Here is a 23,316-nt window from a genome sequence, read left to right as displayed (position 1 = left end):
CTTCTATCAACTGATTCTTCTATAGCCTTTACAACGCTTTTCCCTCATCCCTCCACGTCTTACTTACTGTTTCTCATCACCCTTTGAGCCTTCTTAGGAATCTGAATACATGTTTTTAATGAGAAAATAGGTTTAAAACTGCTAACTTACAGACTTTCACAATGCAGTTTTTTCAAAACTTAGTGACTGATGGAGTGGGTTCTCAGTTGGAGTTATTAATTTATTATGGCAAGTTCCTTAAATTATGTTCTACTGTGTATCTGGGATTCAAGAAGTAGGGATAAATTCAGACTTCTAAAATTAATGATTTATATGATTTTCTGATACATGATTCTAAAATAAGTTTCTAATTTAGTTTCAATGTTTACTAGCACAACAGAAGCTTTTTCAGGGTTACAATGGATGCATAATGAGTACTTCCTATGGGAATTCAATTAAATGTGTGGGGTGGTAGGGTAGGCTGGGAAAGGGAAAGAAGAATTTAAATAGTGCAGGCAATCCCGACTACCATCCTACCTAGTGAGCAGAGCCGAGTGAGACAGGAATCTCACAGGCATGTCACTGGTCTTGGTTTCGCTATGAGTAATCTCATGTTAGCCGAGCTGTGTGACTTTTGTATTTAAAGATATAATACGTATTTTTCATGAAACATCACCCTTATACCCACTTATATGTAAAGCCAATTACTTTATTAGGTGGTCACTAAAAGAAACGTCAAATTCCAGAAAAAATTGGTTGCAACTGAACTCACAGAAAAAGGGCATTATCAGTTATCAGTATGGTACCCTTTCTTAAGGAACTTTCAAAGTTAATTTTATTTACATGTAATTGTTTATTTCCACGATGATCCAGAACTGATTATCTCATTCTTAAGATGTTAATTTCCAGCTGGTATTCTATGAAAGTGTGAATGAGAGAAGGCATTATATTTGTCTGGCAAAATGTCAACTTGGCTATTTTCTTTCTTCGTAAGATATGAAAAAATATTAATATTAAATGTTTTCCAGATTACTTGAAGCAACATTACAAAAGAACTATGAAGCGTCTTATTTTAAGTAGGGCCTCATCATCTACACTGTTTTAAAAGAAAGTTGTTACAATGTCAAAGTCAAATAGAAGCCAGAAACCAAGATTGTGCAGTGGAGAATTTAAATAAGCTTTATAAAAGAAAGAAGGGGCACAAAAAGAAATTTGCCCAGTCTTGGATACCTGAGTTAGTGAAGGTCCTGGCAAAGATGGCAGCTGTTCACTGGATGGAGTACCAGCTGGAAGTTCAGTACCCACTGGCAGCACCTACAAACAATGAAGGGAAATTTAATCCATGTGATACTAACAATGAAGACTGCATACTGGACAGCAAAGCAACTAATACAAATGCAGAAGCGTAAGAATAAGATGTATCCAGTTAAGGCATGCTTGTCACCTGGGTTACACTCTGGTATCTATCTTAAATAAAGGACATTATAACTATGATACTAGAAAAATTGAACAAAAGGTTATTCTGTAGGAAAAATAGAACAAAGGCTGTATGGACATGAGAGGCACAGTACAGATATTCCTGATCCACTGATCTGATACAGTATAATCAGGCTCTTCCTAAAACAAACAAGGCTTTTCAGAGAAAACAAAACAGTTCAGAAACAACCAAGGAGCTGGTCTGATAACAAAAGGCATCAGAAATCTAATACTATCAAGCAATTTGGTTTTTTTTTTTTTTGAGTGAAGCTTCTATATTACACTGCTGTAAAAAGAATCTCACATCAATGGCAGTGCATAAAGCTGAGTGAAGCACACAACACAGTAAAAAAAACCCCAAAAAACAAATAAGCCTTTTTCTTGGAGAACAGACATTGAAGATGGCAGAATGAGAGGAAATCCACCATACATAAATCAGAAAACACATTCTAGTTATTTTATTCCTAGGATTAGATTCTCTTCTCCTCTATATCAAATTTATCACCAACTTCCAATTTCTTATAAATCCCATATTGTCCATCTGTGGAACCTAAGCAAAGCAGAAAATCTGCTTCATTTTCATTAAAACAAAGACTGTGAACTGCTGATACTATGTATAATTGCCAGCAGAAGCATTTAGCTCCCTTTTGGGATACAGATTTCTTCATTTTGTACCAATCAGGAAGAAATTGCCTGTAATTTTATCTGATTACTATCTTAGAAAATCGTGCAGTATAATTAACCCCCGAATCCTGCCATATTTCAAAGGAAAAAAATAATCTCATGCTTAATGTACATAATATCTTAAAATCACCTTCAATCCATTTATTTAATAAATACCAAGTGCCTACTATAAGCCTGGCATCTTTGTATCTTCATTCGTAATTTGCAAGGCTGAGCTGAAAAAATGCCCTTATTGGGGGGGGGGGGGTCATATTTATCACACTATTTCAAAACAAGAGTCTTACTGGAGCCTTAGTTACGGGTGGCTTTGAGGGAGCAGTGGCAGGCTTCACTCCTGGTGTAGTGCTGACTGCGGCTGAGACATAGCTGACTGGGGTAGACACTTGCCCAGGTGTCATCACGGGCACGACAGGCAAACCAGCTGTTCCTAACGGCAAACTGGTGGGTGGTAAGCCAGTACTCGTGGTCGAAGTCATGATTTTGCTGGGTGCAACAGCAGTGGTAGGGACTCCAGGTGTGACACTGGTCTCTACTACCAGTGATGTCTCCACTGAAACCGAAGCATGCTGAGTTCCGGAGGAGCTGTGTTCACTGAAGAGGGACCGCAGCTTTTCCTCTAGAGTCTTTATGTCGTCGATCCCAGGAGCTTTGGGCTGTGTATCGGCATCTACCTCAGGACAGTGCGTGTGGGGCTGGTTGGGAAGCAAAGCTGGTTGAGGCTGACTATGAATTAGTGTCTGCTGTACAGCAGGCACATTGGCAACAGGTTGTACCATGGGTGGGATAGTTGGTCCTTGGGGGAGTAACGGTGTAGATGCAGGGCCTGCTGCGTGGGGAAAGACAGGAGCAGACGCTACGGCTGATGGGATGGCCAAAGGATATACCCCACTTGCCTGAGAACTAGCACTAGACACTCCTGCTCCAGGAGAAGAGGACGAAGATACAGAATGGGACAAAGCCACTCCGGTCGTACTGCTATGAGATGTTTTATCTAGTGAGTGTGCACTGACCACCACCGTTTCAGCCAAAGTAGGAGCGGAGGTGCTGCTGCTAAGCTGAAGAGACAGCTGAGAGGCCATGCTTGAGAATGGAGTGGCGGTAGAAACTGACGTTAACGTGGGTACCCCCGCGGTATTACCCGCTGACTGCTGAGGTAATACAGGCGGAGGCTTAGCCCCCGGGACTGCAGCACTGCCCCCTGCAGAGGCAGAAGTTGAAACTGGTACAGAGGGGGAAGTGCCTGTTCTAGAAACAATGCTCCCAGATGTGGCGGCCTGAACTGACTGGGATGTTGCTGATACTGAGACAACTGTAGGTATTGTGATGCTTGAAGCCACACTAGAAAGTAAAGCTGATTCAGACACAGGTGGTACAGGGAGACCACTTGAAGTTATTACACCTGTGCAGGTGGCAACTCCAGCAGCCCCCTTTTCAGCGGGCACCGTCATCTCAGGCTGAGTTACTGATATGGAAATGTCAGTAAGAGGGCAGCTAGTTACAGGAACTGATACTGAAGCTGTGGCTGCTGCTGTGGCTGGGACTCCAGCAATGCTACTCATGGAAGGAGGTCCTGCTGGGAACGTTGGTCCTGTCTGACTGAAGTTGGGAGGTGCTGTACTGGGTCCATCTGTCATCTGGGCATTTTTAAGTTCGGAAAAGGCCTGCTGGAGACTAAGGGATGAAGCAGAGTGAGACAAGTTCATTCCAGCACCATGAGATGTAGAGGCGGCAACTGCAAAGGAATATAAAAAATTCACAATCAGTTCATTTAAAAGGGTACATTTACAAGATTGTCTTAACAATCTAGTTTTGGGTTACCAACAATGCCACATATCAATAAGGTTTAAAATCTCTTGCAAGGAAATGATAGGCTCTAAAACAACAAAGTAGAATAGCAGTTTGATCAAAATAAGTTAGCTTGTATGGATATATATTTCTGAAAAAAACATGGAGTAACCTCAAAGCACATACAATAGTACTAAATGGAGAAACAAATACCATTACTGCATCTACGTAGTATCTATTATGCGGGTTGTATCCAGCATGGCTGTCCTTTTTGGCTCTTTTTCTGTAATCTTCTCTATTTATCACCTATTTCCTTCCTCCATATGCTTATCTATTGGTTATAATCCCAATTTTTAACTCTTCTTTATTGTCTATGTCATCATTTGAACTACTGCTAGATGACCAAGCTTCCAAGACAGCAAAGATGCTGCAAGATTTATAAAAGTGTGTGGGAGAAGCAATTCCTTACCCGTATCTGGTATTTCACTGGTGAAAGTTTTCGATTCTCGTAATCGACTTTCTGGCACAGGACTCACTATAAACCGTCTTCCAGCAGAATGGACAACTTGAGTTAAAGAACTGGTAGGAACGCCTGATTAAAATAGAAACAAACCACTTAATCGTATTATTATTAGATACACTGTCACCAACACAAAGCTTTAAGATTTCTTTATTAGCACATAACTTCTTAGGTTCAAAGTTAAGAGCAAACATGGAAAGAAAAGAAATTCACCTATTTGCTGTGGCATGGAAGATGCAGGAAGTGGTTGCTTGAACTCTCCTTCCAATTTCTACAACAAACAAAAGTAATTAAACGCATTCTCAATTGCTATCTTAACAATTAGGCAAAGCAAATTGCCACATGTAAAGAGAACATAAATGTTTGATCATTTCAGTCAGGGGTGTAATCTGGTATCACTGGACATGTTGCAAATTTAGAACTACAGAAATTTTTCAAATAAACAAAGCTTCGCTCTGGGAATGGTGTACCTACCTGAGAACCTGAAAAGCCATAGTCATCCTTTCCCTGTAGACTCTCCAATCCCTGGTCACCCTCTGGTTCCACACTGACATCCTCACTGAGCATTTCATCAGCTTTTTCAATAATTTCCCGTACTTGATCCACAAACGACTCTCTCTCTATTGCTAGAATAAAGTCATTGTTCACCTGTAAAAGAAATGTGATATTAGTCTGATTAGTACAATGTTTCTCAAGCTTTAAGTCATTCAATGGCCACTTTCATGACTTCTGCCCTATCTGCACACCATGTGCACTATTATTTACTTGATATGTAAGTTAATTCTTCAATACCTAGATAGAAATGTCCGAGACAAAAACATCTCTGAATCACAGGTTTGGTATACTAGTTATAGTCACATTGAAATAAATACATAAGTGTCCAAACAGACTGCAAAGTACTGCCTATTGGCCTAGGGCGGTGGATATTTAGATCAAGTACTAAGGCAAAACTTGAATTGCAAATGCAGACATACCATAATTGTTGCTATCTCCTCTGGGTTGTCACCATCTAAATCAAATTTGAATGTAACCATTTTCCGATTGTGAGTTTCTAACTGACATTCTACTACCCGGTCTCCTTTATTTGAAACCTAAAAAGAAAAAAGAAATGGTACTTCACATCTCAGAAGACCACGTTCACCTTTGTTACTGAATTTGAGAAAGTAATGCAGATTATCACTTGAACTTAAGCCTGATGTTACCATTGTTCCTTGAAGCACTGGTATTCTGCCTCTTAAACTGGGAGCAAAAAACCTTAAGAAAATATCATCAACCTTTGAGATACATACTCATCTTGTACTGAAGAGTCTGGAAGGAATGTAAAGTCTTTGTTTTACAAACTAAAACTGTTATTTTTCCATAAGGTAAATAGAGCTACATCATAGAAATATGGAATTTAATAGTTATCATTTGGGTGATTAGAAGATCTTAAACTTTCATCAACACATCTGAGCCCTAGGAATATTTAAATAATATTAACTATAGGAAACCCACAAATCAGTAACACTTACATTCAAAATTCTCAATTTGGGGCGCGACGTCTTTTCATGACGAGAGCGGCTCCTTACAGATTTCCGATAATGCCGTTTTGTGGCTCTCCCTTCATGCCTCCCACTGGATGGTGGGACATTCTCATTCCCATCGCTCATGCCTGAAGCAACATCTGAGTGTGCACTTCAAAACAAAAGTTCAGTTTACATGATGAGATTTAAAGGTCTGCTATTTTGCAGTTTCATACCATCCTCCCTAGAGGTCCAGGACAGAGAATGTTACTTTTCCATACCTGTCTATAGAAGAGGCCAAAGTGGTAGGCTGGGTGGGTTGTGGCTGTGCTACTGGAACTGGCTCGGGAGCAGCAACCTGAGAGACTCCCTGAGTACTCTGTGAACAGAAAGGATAATTCAAATCTTGGCAGTAACAGATTTTATTTATTATTCACCATTCCCAAAAAACTACTGTTTTTTTCTTATCCCTCTAAGTCCTAAAAGCTCTAAATTTACTAGTAATTGTCAATATTCGGCATCTAGAGACAGTGGTCTTACCATTCCAAAGGAAGTTTCTAAAGCTAGTCTCTGGTATAGACTGCATGGTGTGACATCAGCCAACATAGTCGCTAGGGAGTGAGAAACTACAATTTGCCATGCAGCCAGCATCTTACCAGAAGTGTGCAAGAGGGCAGGCAGAGCAAAGTGCAAAGATGATTCAGATCTCTCTCCTAGTAGTACAGCAACAAGGATTCCTGGGAGCACAGCAGGGTAAGATACTCTTATGACTGCCAATGGCAAGAATTGGTGCAAGGGTAAGAATAATGGCTAAATACTAGCTAGAGAAGTGAAGTGCTAACAGGGTTAATCTTCTCCAAGGCACACTCACTTCCCAACAGAACAACCAGTGGCAACAAGGCCCCCATATTGGCATTTCATTCTGCTGTAAGAAAAAGTTATTCAGAAGTTAGTTTGAAGTAGTCTCCAAATGAGTCCTAAACCAGGAAACCTATGTTTCTCCTTTGTAATTTTTATTCTATCATGTGTATGTTTTAGGAATAAACATGCAGAAATTCCATTTACCTCCAGAGCTGCTTGCTGGGAGGATGTAGTGGGGGCTTGTGCTAAACTCACTGCTGGTTGGGACACTTGAACCTGTCCTCCTAGACTGCCCACAGGAACCAAAAAATTGGATTCCACATAAGGCTGCACCACTGTAGGAAAGTAACCTGGTGTGGCTAATGCTTCTGTCGGCATGGGAGGGGATAGGACTGTAGAAGGGATGCAAACAGAAGCCACGCTGGAAGAGGGAGCAATATTTGAATCTCCTGGGTATTGTGGTAGCAGTCGAGGTGGGAAGCCCTGTGACAGAAATGAGGAAGGTAAGTTAGTGCAGGTCAGGCCATCAAATTAGCAAAGCAGCAAGACACGCAAAAAAAAAAAAAAAAAAAAGCACACAGCAAAGAAGAATAGTAGCTCAATCTCTTTCTCATAATTTAAAGAAGACTTAAAGATAATTCTTGAAATTAAATGGTAGACTGGTTTTTAATTTAGGGGACAGGGCTCCACAACTAATTTAAATTGCTAGGGTTTTTTTCCTCCTGGTGATTTAAAAAAAATTTTTTTTTGTTACTGGTGATTTTTAAATAGGAGGAATAGACATAATTCGTTCTAGAAAAATATCTACTTCCTACACAATCTTTTTTTTTTTTTTTAGTTGAGCCATCCTGCCACCTGTTGGCAGCTCAGCTCGGGCCGGGACTCAAACTGCTGTTGCTCAGAGCTCAAACTCTTAAGCGAGCTCTTAACCAACTCAGCCACTCAGCCGGCCCTACACAATCTTAAATGGGAGAATGCAAAAACTCTTCAAGGTATCAGTCATTCTAGTCGTATCATGACACGCTAGCTCATCTAAATCCTAACCCTAAAGCTTTTTAGAAATACCAGTTGCCTGCTGTATTTACCTATTTAAAAAGGTACATAAGGCTTTGTGTACTCTATTAATTAGCCGTATCTAGTACTGAATTAGCTTACACAGAGTGCTAGAGAACCATTTTTCTCCCAAGACGTGTCTTGAGGAAAATGGAAATGAATCATCAGACAACATCACCCTACCTTCTCTCAGAATTTTACTTTTAGCTTCTCTAGTTGAGATCAGCAACTTCTTTTAGGGCTAGTTATTCTGATATTCAACGATTCGATTTTCAAGTCCTTGATAGTCTACTGTTAGAACCAAACCTCTGGTGCCCTCGTTTTTGCTAGCCAGCACAGTACCTGGTAGAGAACATCTCCAGAGGGAAGTGGAACCTCGGCAGCTTGTCCAAGGTTAGCTGGTATTCCCATGGACTGAACTGCTGGCTGTAGGAGCTGTGGGTGAACCTGACTTGGCAGCTGAGTCACAGGCTGCAGAAGGGTTGGAAGCTGACTAGGAGTCACAGTTGATCCCCCTGGGATCGCAGCCGCTGTAGCAGATGAAGCCAAGGTGAGCAGAGGCTGATTAATGCCAGCTGCAATTGTGATGGGAAGGGCTGAGAAACCTGTCTGAGCCGCAGACACATGAGGAGTTGATACAGGAATTTGAGAGACAGGGTACTGAGGGAGTAAGGAAGTAGGAAGTGGCTGTCCAATAGGGAGGAAATGAGCACCAGAATGGACTGGAACAACTGAGGGTTGTGTTGCAACTGAGATCTGAGGTTCGCCTTGGACAGTTGGTACTGGATGGGAAACTGGAAGCTGAGAAGGTAAAGAAAAAACAGACAGATTTAAAAAAAAAAAAAAAAAAAGCAAGACTGCCAAAAGCAAGACTTACATATTAGCCAAAAAGAAGGAAAATTTTTTTAAGAAGCAAAAAGTACACAAAACAAAAAACCCTGCATACATTAGTGTAAGTTAATATGTCACATAAGAGTAGGGCAAGGGTTAACAGGAGACAAAGGCTGACAGACTGTCTACTGTTCCAAATCTTTTGTTGTAGAAAAGTTTGCTAATGCTTCATCGTTCAACAAGAAAGACAGGACCTTTCACAGGCAAGGTTTTTTGTTTTTTTTTGCAGCTTTACAGAGACAAATTTCACATACCATAATTCATTGGCATGTTTGCTGTCATTAAACCTGTGATTGCTATTACAGTAGTTACTGAAATGCAAATAAACTTCTTTCTTCCCAGTGGAACTGGATTTCATCCATATTGCTTCTACAATTCTTAGTGTAATACAGGCCTATAAAGGTAGGTATAATTACTGCATTTCACTGCTTCTAGGATGCAACCATCCCTTCTCAACCACCTTGTCATATTAACATTTGTGAAACTGAGACATATCTTACAATTAATGGTGTGCTACTACTCAGTGATACATAATGATGTATTTACAATTGATAGGATCTTAGATGCGATAAAGTATGACAAAAACAATCCACTGTGCCAAAATACAAGCACAACAAGCTGAGAAAAGGTCATTCAGAAGAGCATACCTTCCACAGGGCACTTTTCAAGAGACTAAAAGGACATCTTAGAAAAAAAACCATTCCATGTAAGAGATTTTGATGACTTATTATCAGTAGGCAATGAGGGGAAAAACAATATATAAATTAAATGGACATACAGCATAGCTGCAGACATAGAATGTTAGAGCTGACACAATTCTAGAAAATGTCATAGGTTCAGTTACCAAAGCACCTTTTTTAATCCATCACTTCTAACACCTGCCAAACCAATTTTAGACTGACATTTATATTAACTAATGCATATGCACAAAAGGAGCAATTTTTTCACTGGATTTTTGCAGAGGAAATAACCAACTTCAGTATTTCACCATTAGGGAAGGTAGAACCTATCCACACGAAAGGACAAGTTACATAAAGAGTTTACCTGTTTTCCAGCTGATCCTTGAGGCAAGACCTGTGGAGCCTGAGGCTGACTCATTGGCTGTGCAGTAGTGGCCTCACTGGAGGCTGACGTCTGTGCAAGTGAATACTGTACTGTCTGTTGAGGAGGGGCTGTCTGCTGTATCCCCTGCTGCTGAGAATAAAATACAATTATTCAGTTTATTTCCTGTCCTTAATAGCATGTTTCTAAGGAAGTATGTTTGCCTAAGGCCTTCAGTGTCTGTCAATGATGACAATTTTAGTAATCAAGACATGCACAAACCCAAATTCATCAATTCCCTTTTATGTTTCTCTTTTTCCTCTGGTGTTCTTTACTTGTGATGATGTCACCAAGAACAATTAACCAATTTTTCAAAACTTGAGTCACCACTGGTTCTTTACTCACCATCCCCTTGCCCCAACAGCAGGTCATTTATAAAGACCGTCAGAAACCATATCCAAATGGATCCTCTCTGCACCAACGCCCCCTTCCCCACTTTTTCTATTTCTTTGTATCGGCTCTACTTTGGTCCTGTATTAAACCAATCCAATATTCTTTAATCTCTTTCCCTTAATATATTTTATAAACTGTATAACCAACTTGCTTGAAGAATAGCTCTGATTATAGCTACAAAATAGTGAGTAAAGCATTGAATTTGGAATTTTAGCTTTACCATTCACCAACTGTAATATCTTAGAGATCGCTCATTTTCCTGCCAAAATGAGGTTTCCTTCTTTGAAAACAAGGACACTATCACTTAATTCAAAATGGGGATCAACCATGTGCTGAGCACTCTGGCATAAAACACCTAAATTTAATGCATGGTACATATGAGTAATTGTACCCAAATACTAAATTTTATAATAAACCAATAGCTCCCTCTTGCATAACAAAAACCTGAACTTCATAGCTGCCTTTCAAGACTCTGTAATACCTATAACTAAAAAATTTTAATCTAAAACCACCTGTTTGTAATAAAAATTTTAACCAAAATTATCATATTATAAAGTTAAATGAAAATACCACAACCTCATTTCTCTAGTGGCAACCACCATAGTGGTTTGGCCCATCACCTTTATGAATTTTTTTCTACGCATAAGTGGTCATTTACAAACAAGTACATTTTTTTTTGTTAAAACAAAACAAAAACATGCCAGTTATATAAATACTGTTCTCTAATACGTTGTTTTCATTTCATTTATCAATGGCATCAATGTTCTAATGATGAATATTTTGGTTGTTTAATTTTTTAGCAAAATAAAATCAACAAAAGAATCCTGAAATATAATGGTGATGATAGGCATGTTCATTTTATTCTTATTTATTTCTGATACTGTATTATTATTTTAACTTAAAAAATGAGGAACATTTGGCTGATGAATTACATAAAATTTATTTTCAGCAACTAAGATCTATCACATGTATACAACTGAACACAAGGTAATTTCCCCATTTTCCCACTGAAAGGAACAACTAAAAAACTAGAAATCCTTTTCAGTCAACTTCAATTATATATTTAAACTTTAAGGAATTTACATGGAAATATCTACCATTATCTAAGTCATTAATTTACATACCTAAATAAATTGCATATTATATATAAATATCGTAATTTAGAAATACTGTCTCCCTCCATCATTCAAACTTCACATGTAATATACTGGTGTCTTTATCTTCCTTGGAACTCCACTATGAACGCTAGTGGTTCTGGAGCACTACAGAACACTTTTCCTTTAAGTTGTGTCTTGAGGTAAAATTTGTAGTGACAAGCATCTGTTTGAATAATATTAGGATAGCTCGATTTTTCTGCATGTCTTATAGATTTATATTCATGTTATTTTTGGGTTAACTCCTTAAAGTAATCTTTAAATAAGATTTTTACGTTATTGTTTATAATGACATACAAACCTGGAATAGTGAAGAGGCGTGACCTGGAATAGTCATTCCCCTAAGAATACGACTAAATCTATGTTTAATTTCTTGGCTTTTATTTTAAAACTAATTCTATCAGATTTTGTCTATAAATGTTTCCAACTACACACACTATTTAAGGTCCTTACATTTGTTCTCACCAGTTTTATCCACTAACAGTTTTTTTTCATTATTGCTCAAAATAAAGGATAGTGAGAGGCCTATAATATAAAAGTTTGATGAAGGTTTGAATACATGGTGATTCCCTTTTTTACTAAGGGAAAATTATAAATTTGAGGAAAAATCCCTCCTTATATTTGGGCATATGATTATCTCTCTCACCCCCAATAATGTGGAACCATGCTTACATTAAGATTTAGACTCAATCAGCTCTTTCCAATCAGCTTTTATTTTTTCTTTTGGCTTAGAATATTCTTTACTTTTAAATCTAACTCATAATCAGAGTCCAGTTCAAATGGTATCCCTTTCATAAAGCCTTGCTGATATCCTCCCCCTGTTCAGAAGAGATGTAATTTCTTTCCTTTCATGACGTAATTGGGTAGTACTTAAATGGTGAGTTGCGGAGTCAGACTAGCTGGATTAAATTATGTGTCTACCTCTTGTAAGACATGTAAGCTTCTCCAGATCTCATCTTAGCTTTCCCATCTGTACAATGGAAATGACAATGCCTAGACTTATAGAGTTCATATAAGGATAAAATAAAAATACAGGTTAGTGCTTTGTGCACTGTATAACTAGCTATTATCTGTATTTGTTTTGTAGGAATTGACATATGTCTACTACATTATTTAGGCTCCCTGGAAGTGGTCACTTCTGGTCCATCCTGGGCCTCAGGGCCTAATCTGTGGCTCTTCAGAGCATGAACTCAATTAGGAAAACTACTGCTTATTTCATTGGGGGGTTTGTGTGAGGACAGTCAAAAATAAGCAGTTTTAGAGACACAAACCCTCACTCTTTGCTTAAAATAATTGAGAGGAATGTATGCCAGTTATACCTTAGAGCATTTAGGGAGCAGTGGCACCTATGGGTAGGTCAGGGTTGCACGGTAATTTTCTTGTGCACAATCACACCAGCTAATAATCAACACATTAGCCACATGGATATTATTTAGGCAACAGTAGCCTGGCACCTGGCTTTGCATAAACTTGCCTCATGAAGCCAGTTCAAGGCAGCCTATAATGACTGTGTACTATCTGTTGGACATGGGTGCTTGATGAAAAAAATGTTCACAAGCCTCAGTTGAACAGAAAGAAAGAAATACCTGAAGACCCTACCTGTGCCCTATGGAAGAAATTATTGAGTAGGGTAGCTCATGACTTTGCTGGTGGCAACAAACTATTAAGTTTTCCAGCAGGAGGAAGAAGCTATTTTTGGTACCTCATTAAGATATGGCATACCACTAGAAGGGACTCTTGATAAAAACATAAAAAAGCAATCCCTTGTTCATTGTATTTCAGAAACCCATGAAATAAAATAAATTTCAGCTAAAATACATTTATTTCCTCGTTCTAATAAACCTAAACATATGGTCTCCTCAGGCGTTGAAATCTGACAGTATGTAAAACAAAAATCACAACTAAAAATGGACAGACTCTACCCATACAGTACAGAAGGTTTCAACCTTTCTTTTTAATTTGTGGAACCCCAGTAGCTAAAATAAATAAATTCAGCTTCTTGGGTACATTTGCAGAATCTTAAGTCCCTGTAGAACTTTAATATAGAAGAAAGAACACTATTCTAGAAATCTTCAATTCTGGCTTGTAATTTTTAGTTTTATACACTTACAGGCTATATGTAACCCTAAAAAAAATGCTAATAGTTTATACCGCATACACTCTTGGAGGGCTCAATTTTATGATTCTACTTAACTTAAATATGATGCTACATTTAAAATGAGTCACAAAATAAAAGTATAAAAAAATCACAAACATAAATTAATTTTTGTTTGTGCTGTAGAGATAGCCATTTAGCCATATTTTTTCCCAGAAGAGTCAAGTACCTAATTCTTTTAACTTGATATTTATGGAACTGCCCTCCTTTACACACACACATGCTTTTCTTACCATTGAACTAAATGGCTTGTTTCACATCGTCTTCATTTGGTAGTAAGTATACATATATATGCCCAAATATAAGCTATAAAACAAATTCCTTTGGAAAAGGAAAAACAGAGCACATACTTAAATTTGCTCAGCATCTTGGCCTGAGCACAGGTGTTGGCCTGTGTCCAAAGATAAGCAAATTAGGGGACTGGTATCCATGATAGGGCTTCTGTCCTTAACCAGCTTTATATCATTTTTAATTTGTATTCTTACTAGGGGATTTTTAAAGTAATGAAAATAGAATTTGTTAAGGTAGGCAAAAATGTGACTACTCAACTTAACTATAATTATATAAACATTCAGATACTTTACAGGGAAAAAAGGGCAGGAACAAGACAAAGCATGTAATTCCCAGACCTTAAATCCTGCAAGACAGAGATGTTGTTGGTCAACGAGTTAAATGTGTTCATATGAACAAACTAATCTGTACAAGGAGCATCTGATCTTAACCTAGCATCAAATGTTTGCACGATAACATGCTGGACCAGAAGCAGGCCATTTCTAACAAGAACTAAAGGCTTTTTTTCAAAAAATTTTCAAAAAAGAAACAGAAGCCAATTTATAATTTAGGAGTTCAAAAACATACCTCATCAGAAACTATCAATGAAACAGTTCATCATGAAATTTTCATGACACGTGCAGTAAATATAAATTTTATTTGAAATAGCTAATAAATATTCAATTTGTGCCAAAAAAGCATTATTCCCATGCAAATAATTACTATTATCAATAATGAACTATAGATACTTAATTTTAGAATTAGCATTTTTGTAGTTGAATACATCACATTGTACTAAACTCCTGAGTTCCTTGAACTTTGGGAATAAACTCTCCAACTCAGAAGTTGAAAAAATTTTTTTAACAGTTCCTGAAGTAGTTGTTCTTAGGCCTTCATTCAGTGCCTTTTAGCATAAAATCTGATGTGCCATCCCACAAATTAGAAATAATTTTTAAAAAGGGGAGTGTTATTAAACAACTACAATGAAAGTGACAAAATACTCATAAAAGGACAAGTCATAAATATAATGTAGAAACAAAACTGATATTCTTTGTATCATTATGTGTAGAATCATCTGTTTAAGAAGGCAGATATATCAGTCACAATGATTCTTTTAAATTTCAAGTATGTCTATAATCTAGTAGATTGTTCAATAATACATTAAACAAAAGAGAAGAAGATTTTCTAAAATGTTCCTGAACACAAGGAATGTTATGCCTCTTGGTTTTCCTTTCATAAACTCAGCAAATCATTTACATCAGAATTCTAATTCAAGAAAGATGTAAAACAGTGTATTGCTATTGCTAATACATCGAATGTAGCAATGGGTTGTTCTCACCTGCTGAGGATGTTGTATGGGTTGGGAAGATGAAACCCCTGTTATGCTACTTGAGGATGGCTGACTTTGGCTCTGCCCCTGTGCCTAAAGGAAAGAAGCAAATACAACAAATTAAAGAAGTCCGGAAGTAAATGTGTAGAGGTTTTGCAATCAATATTAAGCTCCTGAGAAGCTCCTGAGAGTTTGCTTGAGTAAGATGAAACATTAGCTTGATAAAGTATGTATAGGAGCGACTGTTGGGGCATTTTTTATAAAAAAAAAAGGTTAGAGAAGAACATATTCAGATTCCATGCAAAAACCACTGATGGTTAAAACCTAACCTACTACTAAAAACCACTGATGGTTAAAACCTAACCTACAACTTCTGCTCAGGCTATAATTTTGGCTAGACAAAATATAAGATTCATCACAATATTGTTACTGAAAATAATCAGGAAAGAAGTAGTAAGACTATCAATGTGAAAAACTCTATATGTGAACAACTGAAGAAAAAAGGGTATTTGACAATGCTACTTTGGTTCCTTTTGCTATTTCTTACAGTGCCATGGTGACTTTTATTAAAAATGTTAAAAAATCTGTTATCAACTGCCAACTACCTAGAGCAATGGTTTTTAACAAGGGGCAATTGTGCTCCCCCCCGCCCATCCCCAGGGGGGACATTTGGGAATATCTGGAGACATTTTTGGTTGTCACAACTGGGGTAGGTGGCTGCTACTGGCATATAGTGGGAAGAGGCCAAGGATGCTGCTAAACATCCTACAATGCACAGAACAGTCACCCACAACAAAGAATTATCCATCTTAAAACATCAATAGTGTTAAATTTGAGAAACCATGACCTAAAAAAAGTCTAAGTTAAAATAACTGGGGAAGTGAGAAACGAATGCAGGACTTTGTATAGGTAAGTTAAGGAAATGAAAAGGCCCACCTTTGCTGTTCCATTTCAGTTTAGAGGGGTTTCTTTGAAGATTACTTGGATGTGACATCACATTCCACTGCATCTTAACCACTACAAGTATTCACTCTTTCTGCAATATGTCTGTAAATTAACTGCCTGATATTTTAAGTTTTGGAAAGTTTGAAGAAGAGTGGCTGGCAGTGCATTAAGATTTATAGTACAGGCTGATAACGCGTGTAGTGATATGAGTATACTGCTTGCTCATGCAGTATGATTTTCACGCTTCTGAATCTTTTTGATCCTTGGTACTATTCTAAGTAACTGATAACTTATGTATACTTTTAGAGTTGTTTACACCCCCAATGGGAGAAGAACTTAGGAAGAAAGCATGAAGAACATAGAGTACTTTATAAAAGAGTGGAATATTTACAAGTTCCAAAGCATGTCTTAAATATAAAATTGCATAGTCTCCTATATAGATTTTATATGACTCATACATTTGATAAACTGTATCAAAGGAATATATGAAATAGTTAATACTGACTCCACTTCTTGAACTCTATTATGTCCATTACTTTGTCTTTATTTGCAGGAGTGCATATGCTTATAAACATAAATAACAAAATTTAAATTTGTTGATGAAAAAACCAAGGCCTGAGATACCTAACAGTTTCTTAGCTTGCAACATACTTCAAATTCTTAAAACAAATTGAAAAAACCCTACTACTCACACTAGATTCTAACTTAGTCACTAAAAATTTGAATCAGTCAATTTTATGGATCAACATTTTATTTGGACACATAATACACAGTGACTTCTTCAACTGATGCCTTTTTAAAAAGGCATCTTTATTTGTTAAAACAAACACCTAAGATGTTTCCTTTCTGTGTCTTTTAAAATCATTCCACACTAAAAATGTTATCTTTTCTCCTTTTTTTAAAACTATCCATGTTTATTTCTAGGGAGAAAGAAATACTTCACATTAGTATTTGTACATAATACTGCGTCAAATTTACATTACAGATATTTGCATTTTCACTATTAGCTGAAAATAGTCTATAAATGGATAGAATTGATTTTGATAAGTGACTAAAATTCTAGTTTTTCTATTCTTTTTCCAAGGACTTGCATATATTATAGGTAAGTTAGGCAGCTTCTCTCTCATATTTTGTCCTTAAATGCAGATGTTTATAATACCCCCTCCAGATGGAGAAACTACTAATACGATTAAATAATATTCCTCATGAACAGAAAGGAGGGATAGAAAACTTAAATGTAATGGTGCAGAGCAGGGTAGTTTAAAAGAATCATGGAAGTTTTCCTATAACCTGTGGATGGAGTGCAGATCCTCCTGAAGAAAATGAGGCAGATAAAATCTGCTGAGATGTGGTTCCTTGGGGGAAACAGAAGAAAAGTGGGGATTCTTGTAACACTGTCTGAGGCAGACGGATAAAGGGCAATGAGACGTCAGAGCCAAAAGGTGCAGCTGCTCCCCCTGTAGGGGGAGGTGATTGAAAATCACTGGGGTCTGAAGAAGTAATTTGTGAGGAATCACTGGAATATTCTGGGCTTCCTATTGGCCAGTTCTGTCCCACAGGCTCTGCCACAGAAACGGTCAATTCTGGGGCATGGTAATTACGCTGTTCTTCAGTCACAGTTTGCAGGCGGCCATGTAATCCAACCGGTTGAGGAGGTGGTTCTTCCTGATTCAAGTCCACCACAACCTGTCGATTTCGGTAAACACGCTGAGGTAGAACTCCTCCTCCTTCTCCTGAAGAGGAGCTTGGAGTGTGAACATGAAATTCAAATACACAATTGCTTCTGTTCTCAGTGTTATGAGTTAATACAGCGGGCGCAGAATGAGGAACAAAGACAGGGTGAAATTTCAAACGTGTAGCATCTGTACTGATAGGTGCAGAAATACTAGAGAGGGGAGATCCTGGACTCAATCCAGAGTCTAATCTTAAATTCTGAAGGTGTCCTACCAAGAAAGCCTGTCCAGATGGAAATTCAAAGACAGAACTTGAGGTAGGGCCCCCTTGTACTGGCTTCTGTTCAGGTATCTGTTTCATAGGACTTGACAGTACTGGTGAGTTGTATGGAATACCCTCATACTGTTCTGCCACCTGGGCCTGGTACTGTACCCCAGCTAGATACACTGCTTCCTGAGGAATAAAACAGTGAGCTTCTTCTGGAAGTACTAGTCCAGGTCTATAGTCACTGTAAACTTGAGTTGGTTCAAATATAGGATTGACCTGTATCTCACATGGCTCTCCAGTTATTCTACTGGCCGTAGTACCCAGCATAACTACAGCCTCTGGTGTCCACTTAGTTGGGCTGCCACCAGGTGGAAGAAGATTTTGGCCCACAGTCCTCAGCAGGGGTTGGAAGTGGTGAGTTTGGGCTTCCAGGAAGGAGGTGCTCTTACGCCGCTGGGAAATGGCCACCTTCGGTGGACAGGTGGGAGGTGGTGAAAAAGAAACTGGACGTTCATGAATAGTTGGGAAAAATATCTGTGATTCTGGGTATGTTGGGGTCCCCCCACACGGATGCGCCATGGATTGAGGCTGTATCAACATGAATAAGACAAGTAATTCATACATTCATATGTGAAATTACATTAGACATGCACAACTGGGTAGCTCTGTGTAACCCTATGAAACGGTTACAACAAATTTATAGTTAATAAAGAAATAACTATACTTTTTGAAATTATGTGCATAGTAAAAATCCATTAAATACATCCAGGGTCCATGATATTATTCTGTGGGACTCTTTGCATCAGATAAAAGCTGCTTTTTCACAACTTTCCTTTCTCAAAGGAAATGGAAGAATTTAACTTTCTAAGTGATTATTCCGTTTTTACCCACAATTAATATGCTTACCATAAGACTTAATATAAATTATATCAGTGGAAAAGAGTTAAGGGAGCATAAGAGTTAAGGGAAGACAATAAGCCCAATTTTTATAAAATTATAAGTGCTTCAATTTAAGTTACTGTACAAAGTCTACTTATATTCTTATTATCCTGTGCTGTGAGAGGCTTCAATGTTATTTTATCAAATAGTCATATGTCTTCTAACTAAAAATCAGAAAAGATTTTTTTGATGGACAGGAGAAAACACACAACTTGACTAGTGACAGTAAAGTCTTTCCCCGATCTATCCCAAACTAGATGCAGTTAATTTTACTACACGAACATGTTACAGATGCTACATCACTGAATGTCCACTTTTCTGATCCTAGTTAAGGGTTGAATAATTTGGTGTTCAAATCAGGTGAAAAGTATAATATAAATAACAGTTGACTAGATTTAACAGCGCGTTTTTTGGTCACAGAAGCATTTCTAGATTTAAGACTCTAAATTTAGAATCCTACCTTGCTAAATGCAAATAGTGACACTGTAATAATTCCCTTTCATGGATTCTTTTTTAAAAGAGTAGGTCAGTTTCATTTTTCAATAGGGAAGACCAATATCAAATTAGCAAGATGGCTCAATTGTTACTTCTACACAACAGCTAAAAGAGGGTTTCTATTAGTATCCAAAAGTCATAAAGCACTATCATAATCATTCTCCTAGGTAAAAATCTGAAGATTTTGGGGTTGCTAGATCAGAATGTTAACTATATCCTCTATCTGGAAAAGCAAAAGCAGCAAGGTCCCTCAGTGTTTAAAAACTTTAAAAAAATAGACCTTTTATAGATATGAATGGGGCCAAAGAAAATCATATGTACTATATATATTCAATCTAAGGGAAAAAAAAACTTTCATGAGGGAACACTATATGGCCTTTTAGTTTGTTGACACATTATTTTAAACAGCTAACAAATTAAAGCCAATTTTTATTCATCAATTATTCTTCACTGACTGGAAAAAATGGATTCATCTAGCTTCACTGACATCTCTTTAGAATAAAGTGAGGAGAAAACATGTTTGGGTAATGTTTGATGAAGAGAAAATTTGTTTTTGATGAAGCCAACAGTGAGTTTAAAATTAAATAATTCACATATTCTTTACTAGGATATGAAAATGTGAGGATTTGTATATGTAAGTGGGGGATAGAGAATATAACAAAAGCTAAATTTTATTGCACATACACTGGTATGTGCCAAGGATGTTATAACCATTCTCTCTCATTACCTCCTTGCTTTTTTTCCCCTTAAAGCCTTACAACAAAACAATTTCCTACAGGCAGAACTAGTATCCTAAAAGCATAACATGTTACTAAGTTTAGTCTTGTTCTTTATTTAATTTTTATTAAAATTCTTGATGCCTGGATGTATTCACTGGTGATAAATTTTCATTTGTCAGGAAGTGTATGGTTACATACAGTACTGACAAAGAGGGAAGGCAGGCTGGAGCGTCGGTGCTGGCGCTGAGAGGCAGAGTGCATAGGCAGGACACTCTCCAATGCTTTAGAAAGCTTTTTGGCAAAAGTTTCCTCAGGGGCAGTCCGAAGGAGGGAAGGAGAAAGAGGTGCACACAACACTGGTGGTAGGGTGGAAGGAGCACTGGGAGAGATGCGGGACAGAGAGGGAACAGCAGAAAGATGGGGTACACAAACCGACATGCTACGGCCATGATGAGGCTAAACAGAAAACAAACACACACATGAAAAACACAGTACTGTGAAAACAAAATAACCAAATGTACAATGATAACAGGGCATAGCTGACATAAAGAAATGTTCCATTCTCCCCCAATTCCACAAAGCCAATTTTTTTGAGGAGAGAGGTAACTCCACAAAGAACACCAGCAGATTGCATTTATTCTCTCTACGCTGTTGGTCAAGTACAGGTTTTTTATGAACACCAATGATGATGATCAACTATCTTCCTAAATATTTTAAAATAACATGAATTGTTATGAGTGTATGAATAAGTATGAGTGACTGACTGAGGTAGCAGAAAAGACAGAGAAAACAATGAATATTGGCTTGTGGTTTCTGCAAACTTAATTCTATTAATTTAAAGTACATTACAAGATAGAGAAGATTTTAAGACTGGATTACTTTGCAGGGACTCTGGAAGCCTCAGAAAAGTTTTCTCAATTCTATTTTAGCAGGCATCAGCCTAAAAGTTGTGGGCTTACACACAGTATTTTATTTATTACACTTGCCTATCTTTATCTGTAAGGGTAAAAAGTCATTTTCTACTAGAAAAAGCATTAGCTTTCTAGAAGTAATTCACAATTGATATAGAAACTATTCTGTATTTTTACTAAAGTAGTCAATGGAAACATCTTAAATGTGAATCTCTAAAGAATAACTTTAGGTTTCAATATAGCTACAAAGCAGTACTGTGATATACTGTTAAAATTGTCCTAAGCAAGGTTATTTCCTTTTAGGTGTTAAAAATATTACATTTTCTTTTCCAAAATTGGTTACATAGAATGCTTTGAGCCAAATTTGTGACCCACTAGCCGCAAGTATGTAAGTATCATCATGATTACTTAGTTTCATTCCTGGTTCAATTTTTCTCTACCCTTCTTTCTCTTTTATCCTAAATTTTCAATTCCACTTATAACTGACACATTATTATAAGCCCCAGTAAAATCTTTCTGGAGTAAGAAAAGAACAGAATTATTAGTTTTTAAATTCTCAATAATAACATTTTATAACTCTTCTTGCTACCTCCATAGAATATTATCATTAAAAGGCAAGACTGTCATTAACAGCCTGCTTTTAGAGCATCAATAAATATAGCTTTGTTTGTGGCTCGAGTATTTAAAATCTTCAAAAATTATCATTCCATTTCCTTTTCTAAAAATAGAAACCCAATGTTCATAATCCTTTACTGCAGAAGCCAAGAAATTAAAAATAGTTTATAAAAAATCTAAGGGCCGGCCAAGTGGCTCAGTTGGTTAAGAGCTCGCTCAAGAGTTTGAGCTCTGAGCAACAGCGGTTCGATTCCTGGCTCGAGATAAGCAGCCACTGAGCTGCCAACAGGTGGAAGGATAGCTCAGCTTTAAAAAAAAAAAATCTAGTTATGATGATCCAGAGAAAAAAATCAATTCTAACAAGAGTAGAAACTGACAAGAAATGCTGACAACTAATAGCTGTCAGATCACAGAACTACATCTGTGTAGTCTTTAGATGAAGTTCTTTTAACCTACCTAATTATTTTAAAGGTCAGAAAAATAGATTGTTAAAACATTAGTACATTAGTAGTTTTCTTTGTGTTACTGTGGCCATTCATCTTGAGACCTAGCCAGTTAGGACTGATGAATGGACTCTGAAACAAAATAAACATCTTTTATTCCAAGTTGTAGGAAAAAAGACCAGAGCAAGCAGAAGTATTTTAACAGAGAAAGATTTTCATTTAAGGACGAACAAGAGTTCTTCCTTAAGAACTCTTAAAAGCTTTCAGAGAAAGAGGGAAAAATCTATCTGCCTAAAGATCTCACTAAACAATGCTATCCAGTGATCAGTTATTCTCCAGTTCCTTCCTCATGCAGATGATGTATTTTATTTACCTCTAAAGAGGGTCATCAAAAGAAATGGGTATTATCTGATGATCTACTTTAACATTCTCTATATCAGAAGCAAGACTGACTAATGTAAAACATGGGGTAATAATTGTGTGCGTGTGTGTATGTATGCATATGTACACACACATATATATATGTGTGTGTGTATATATATATATATATAAATGCATAAAATATTTCATGAAATAATCTCCATAAATAGATTCTGAAAATAAATCAGTAATAAAACAGATACCAAATAACAGGAAAAAGCAAATGAACATACACCAGGGAAGGAACTTGTGTCCAACACAGACTTTAAAGAGGAACACGCATAGCAACTGATGATTAACTAAACATAAGCGCTAAATTAAATGGTCATACAAATAAAGGATTTCCTTCACTCTAGAGTACTCACATGCAGCATTCTATAATGGTCTGAAGGTCTTACCTGTGTTTTATACAATAAGAAATCTTACAGAAAATACTTGGCAATTCTTTTAATAAAGTAAGCTTTTGAAAAACTCTCCTCACCCCCACCCCTAAAACATTTGTATGCCCAGCTTATGAGTATGCTGCTCTAAACAATTTCAACTCTAAAGTGCTAACGCGAGCATTATCTTTAATCAAATACAGCATAGTCTAAATCTTGTTCATAGTTTCTTCACATAGGAAGTTCAGCCAATCCTCCCCTCCACACACACACACACATATGTATCCCCTGCCCTACCTGAACTATTCTAATTATACGCTATAATAAAGTTCCTCCCTTCAGAAGTACACCATT

General features: G+C 37.2%; 1 protein-coding gene across 18 annotated transcripts in view; it reads right to left on the bottom strand.

The window, feature by feature from the left end:
- Window positions 1-23,316, bottom strand: part of WNK1 (WNK lysine deficient protein kinase 1) — a 152,206-nt gene that overhangs the window by 19,237 nt on the left and 109,653 nt on the right. For 12 of the 18 annotated variants that reach the window (XM_019654087.1, XM_019654090.1, XM_019654089.1 and 9 more), the window contains 12 exons: window positions 15,164-15,247; window positions 9,796-9,945; window positions 8,203-8,661; window positions 7,012-7,290; window positions 6,228-6,325; window positions 5,956-6,118; window positions 5,419-5,535; window positions 4,919-5,092; window positions 4,658-4,715; window positions 4,394-4,516; window positions 2,424-3,871; window positions 1,210-1,293 (listed from right to left, as the gene is read on the bottom strand). In XM_019654087.1, coding sequence (XP_019509632.1) covers window positions 1,210-1,293; window positions 2,424-3,871; window positions 4,394-4,516; window positions 4,658-4,715; window positions 4,919-5,092; window positions 5,419-5,535; window positions 5,956-6,118; window positions 6,228-6,325; window positions 7,012-7,290; window positions 8,203-8,661; window positions 9,796-9,945; window positions 15,164-15,247 — 3,237 coding nt within the window. Of the gene's footprint in view, window positions 1-1,209; window positions 1,294-2,423; window positions 3,872-4,393; window positions 4,517-4,657; window positions 4,716-4,918; window positions 5,093-5,418; window positions 5,536-5,955; window positions 6,119-6,227; window positions 6,326-7,011; window positions 7,291-8,202; window positions 8,662-9,795; window positions 9,946-15,163; window positions 15,248-17,389; window positions 18,629-23,316 lie in introns of all 18 variants that reach the window. The other 6 variants (XM_019654100.1, XM_019654101.1, XM_019654105.1 and 3 more) reach the window with 5 other exon arrangements.

This window comes from Hipposideros armiger, unplaced genomic scaffold, assembly GCF_001890085.2.
Source record: "Hipposideros armiger isolate ML-2016 unplaced genomic scaffold, ASM189008v1 scaffold_213, whole genome shotgun sequence".
NCBI lineage: Eukaryota > Metazoa > Chordata > Mammalia > Chiroptera > Hipposideridae > Hipposideros > Hipposideros armiger.
The sequence above is the reverse complement of the archived record's forward strand: the minus strand, read 5'-3'. Positions and strand labels throughout refer to the sequence as shown.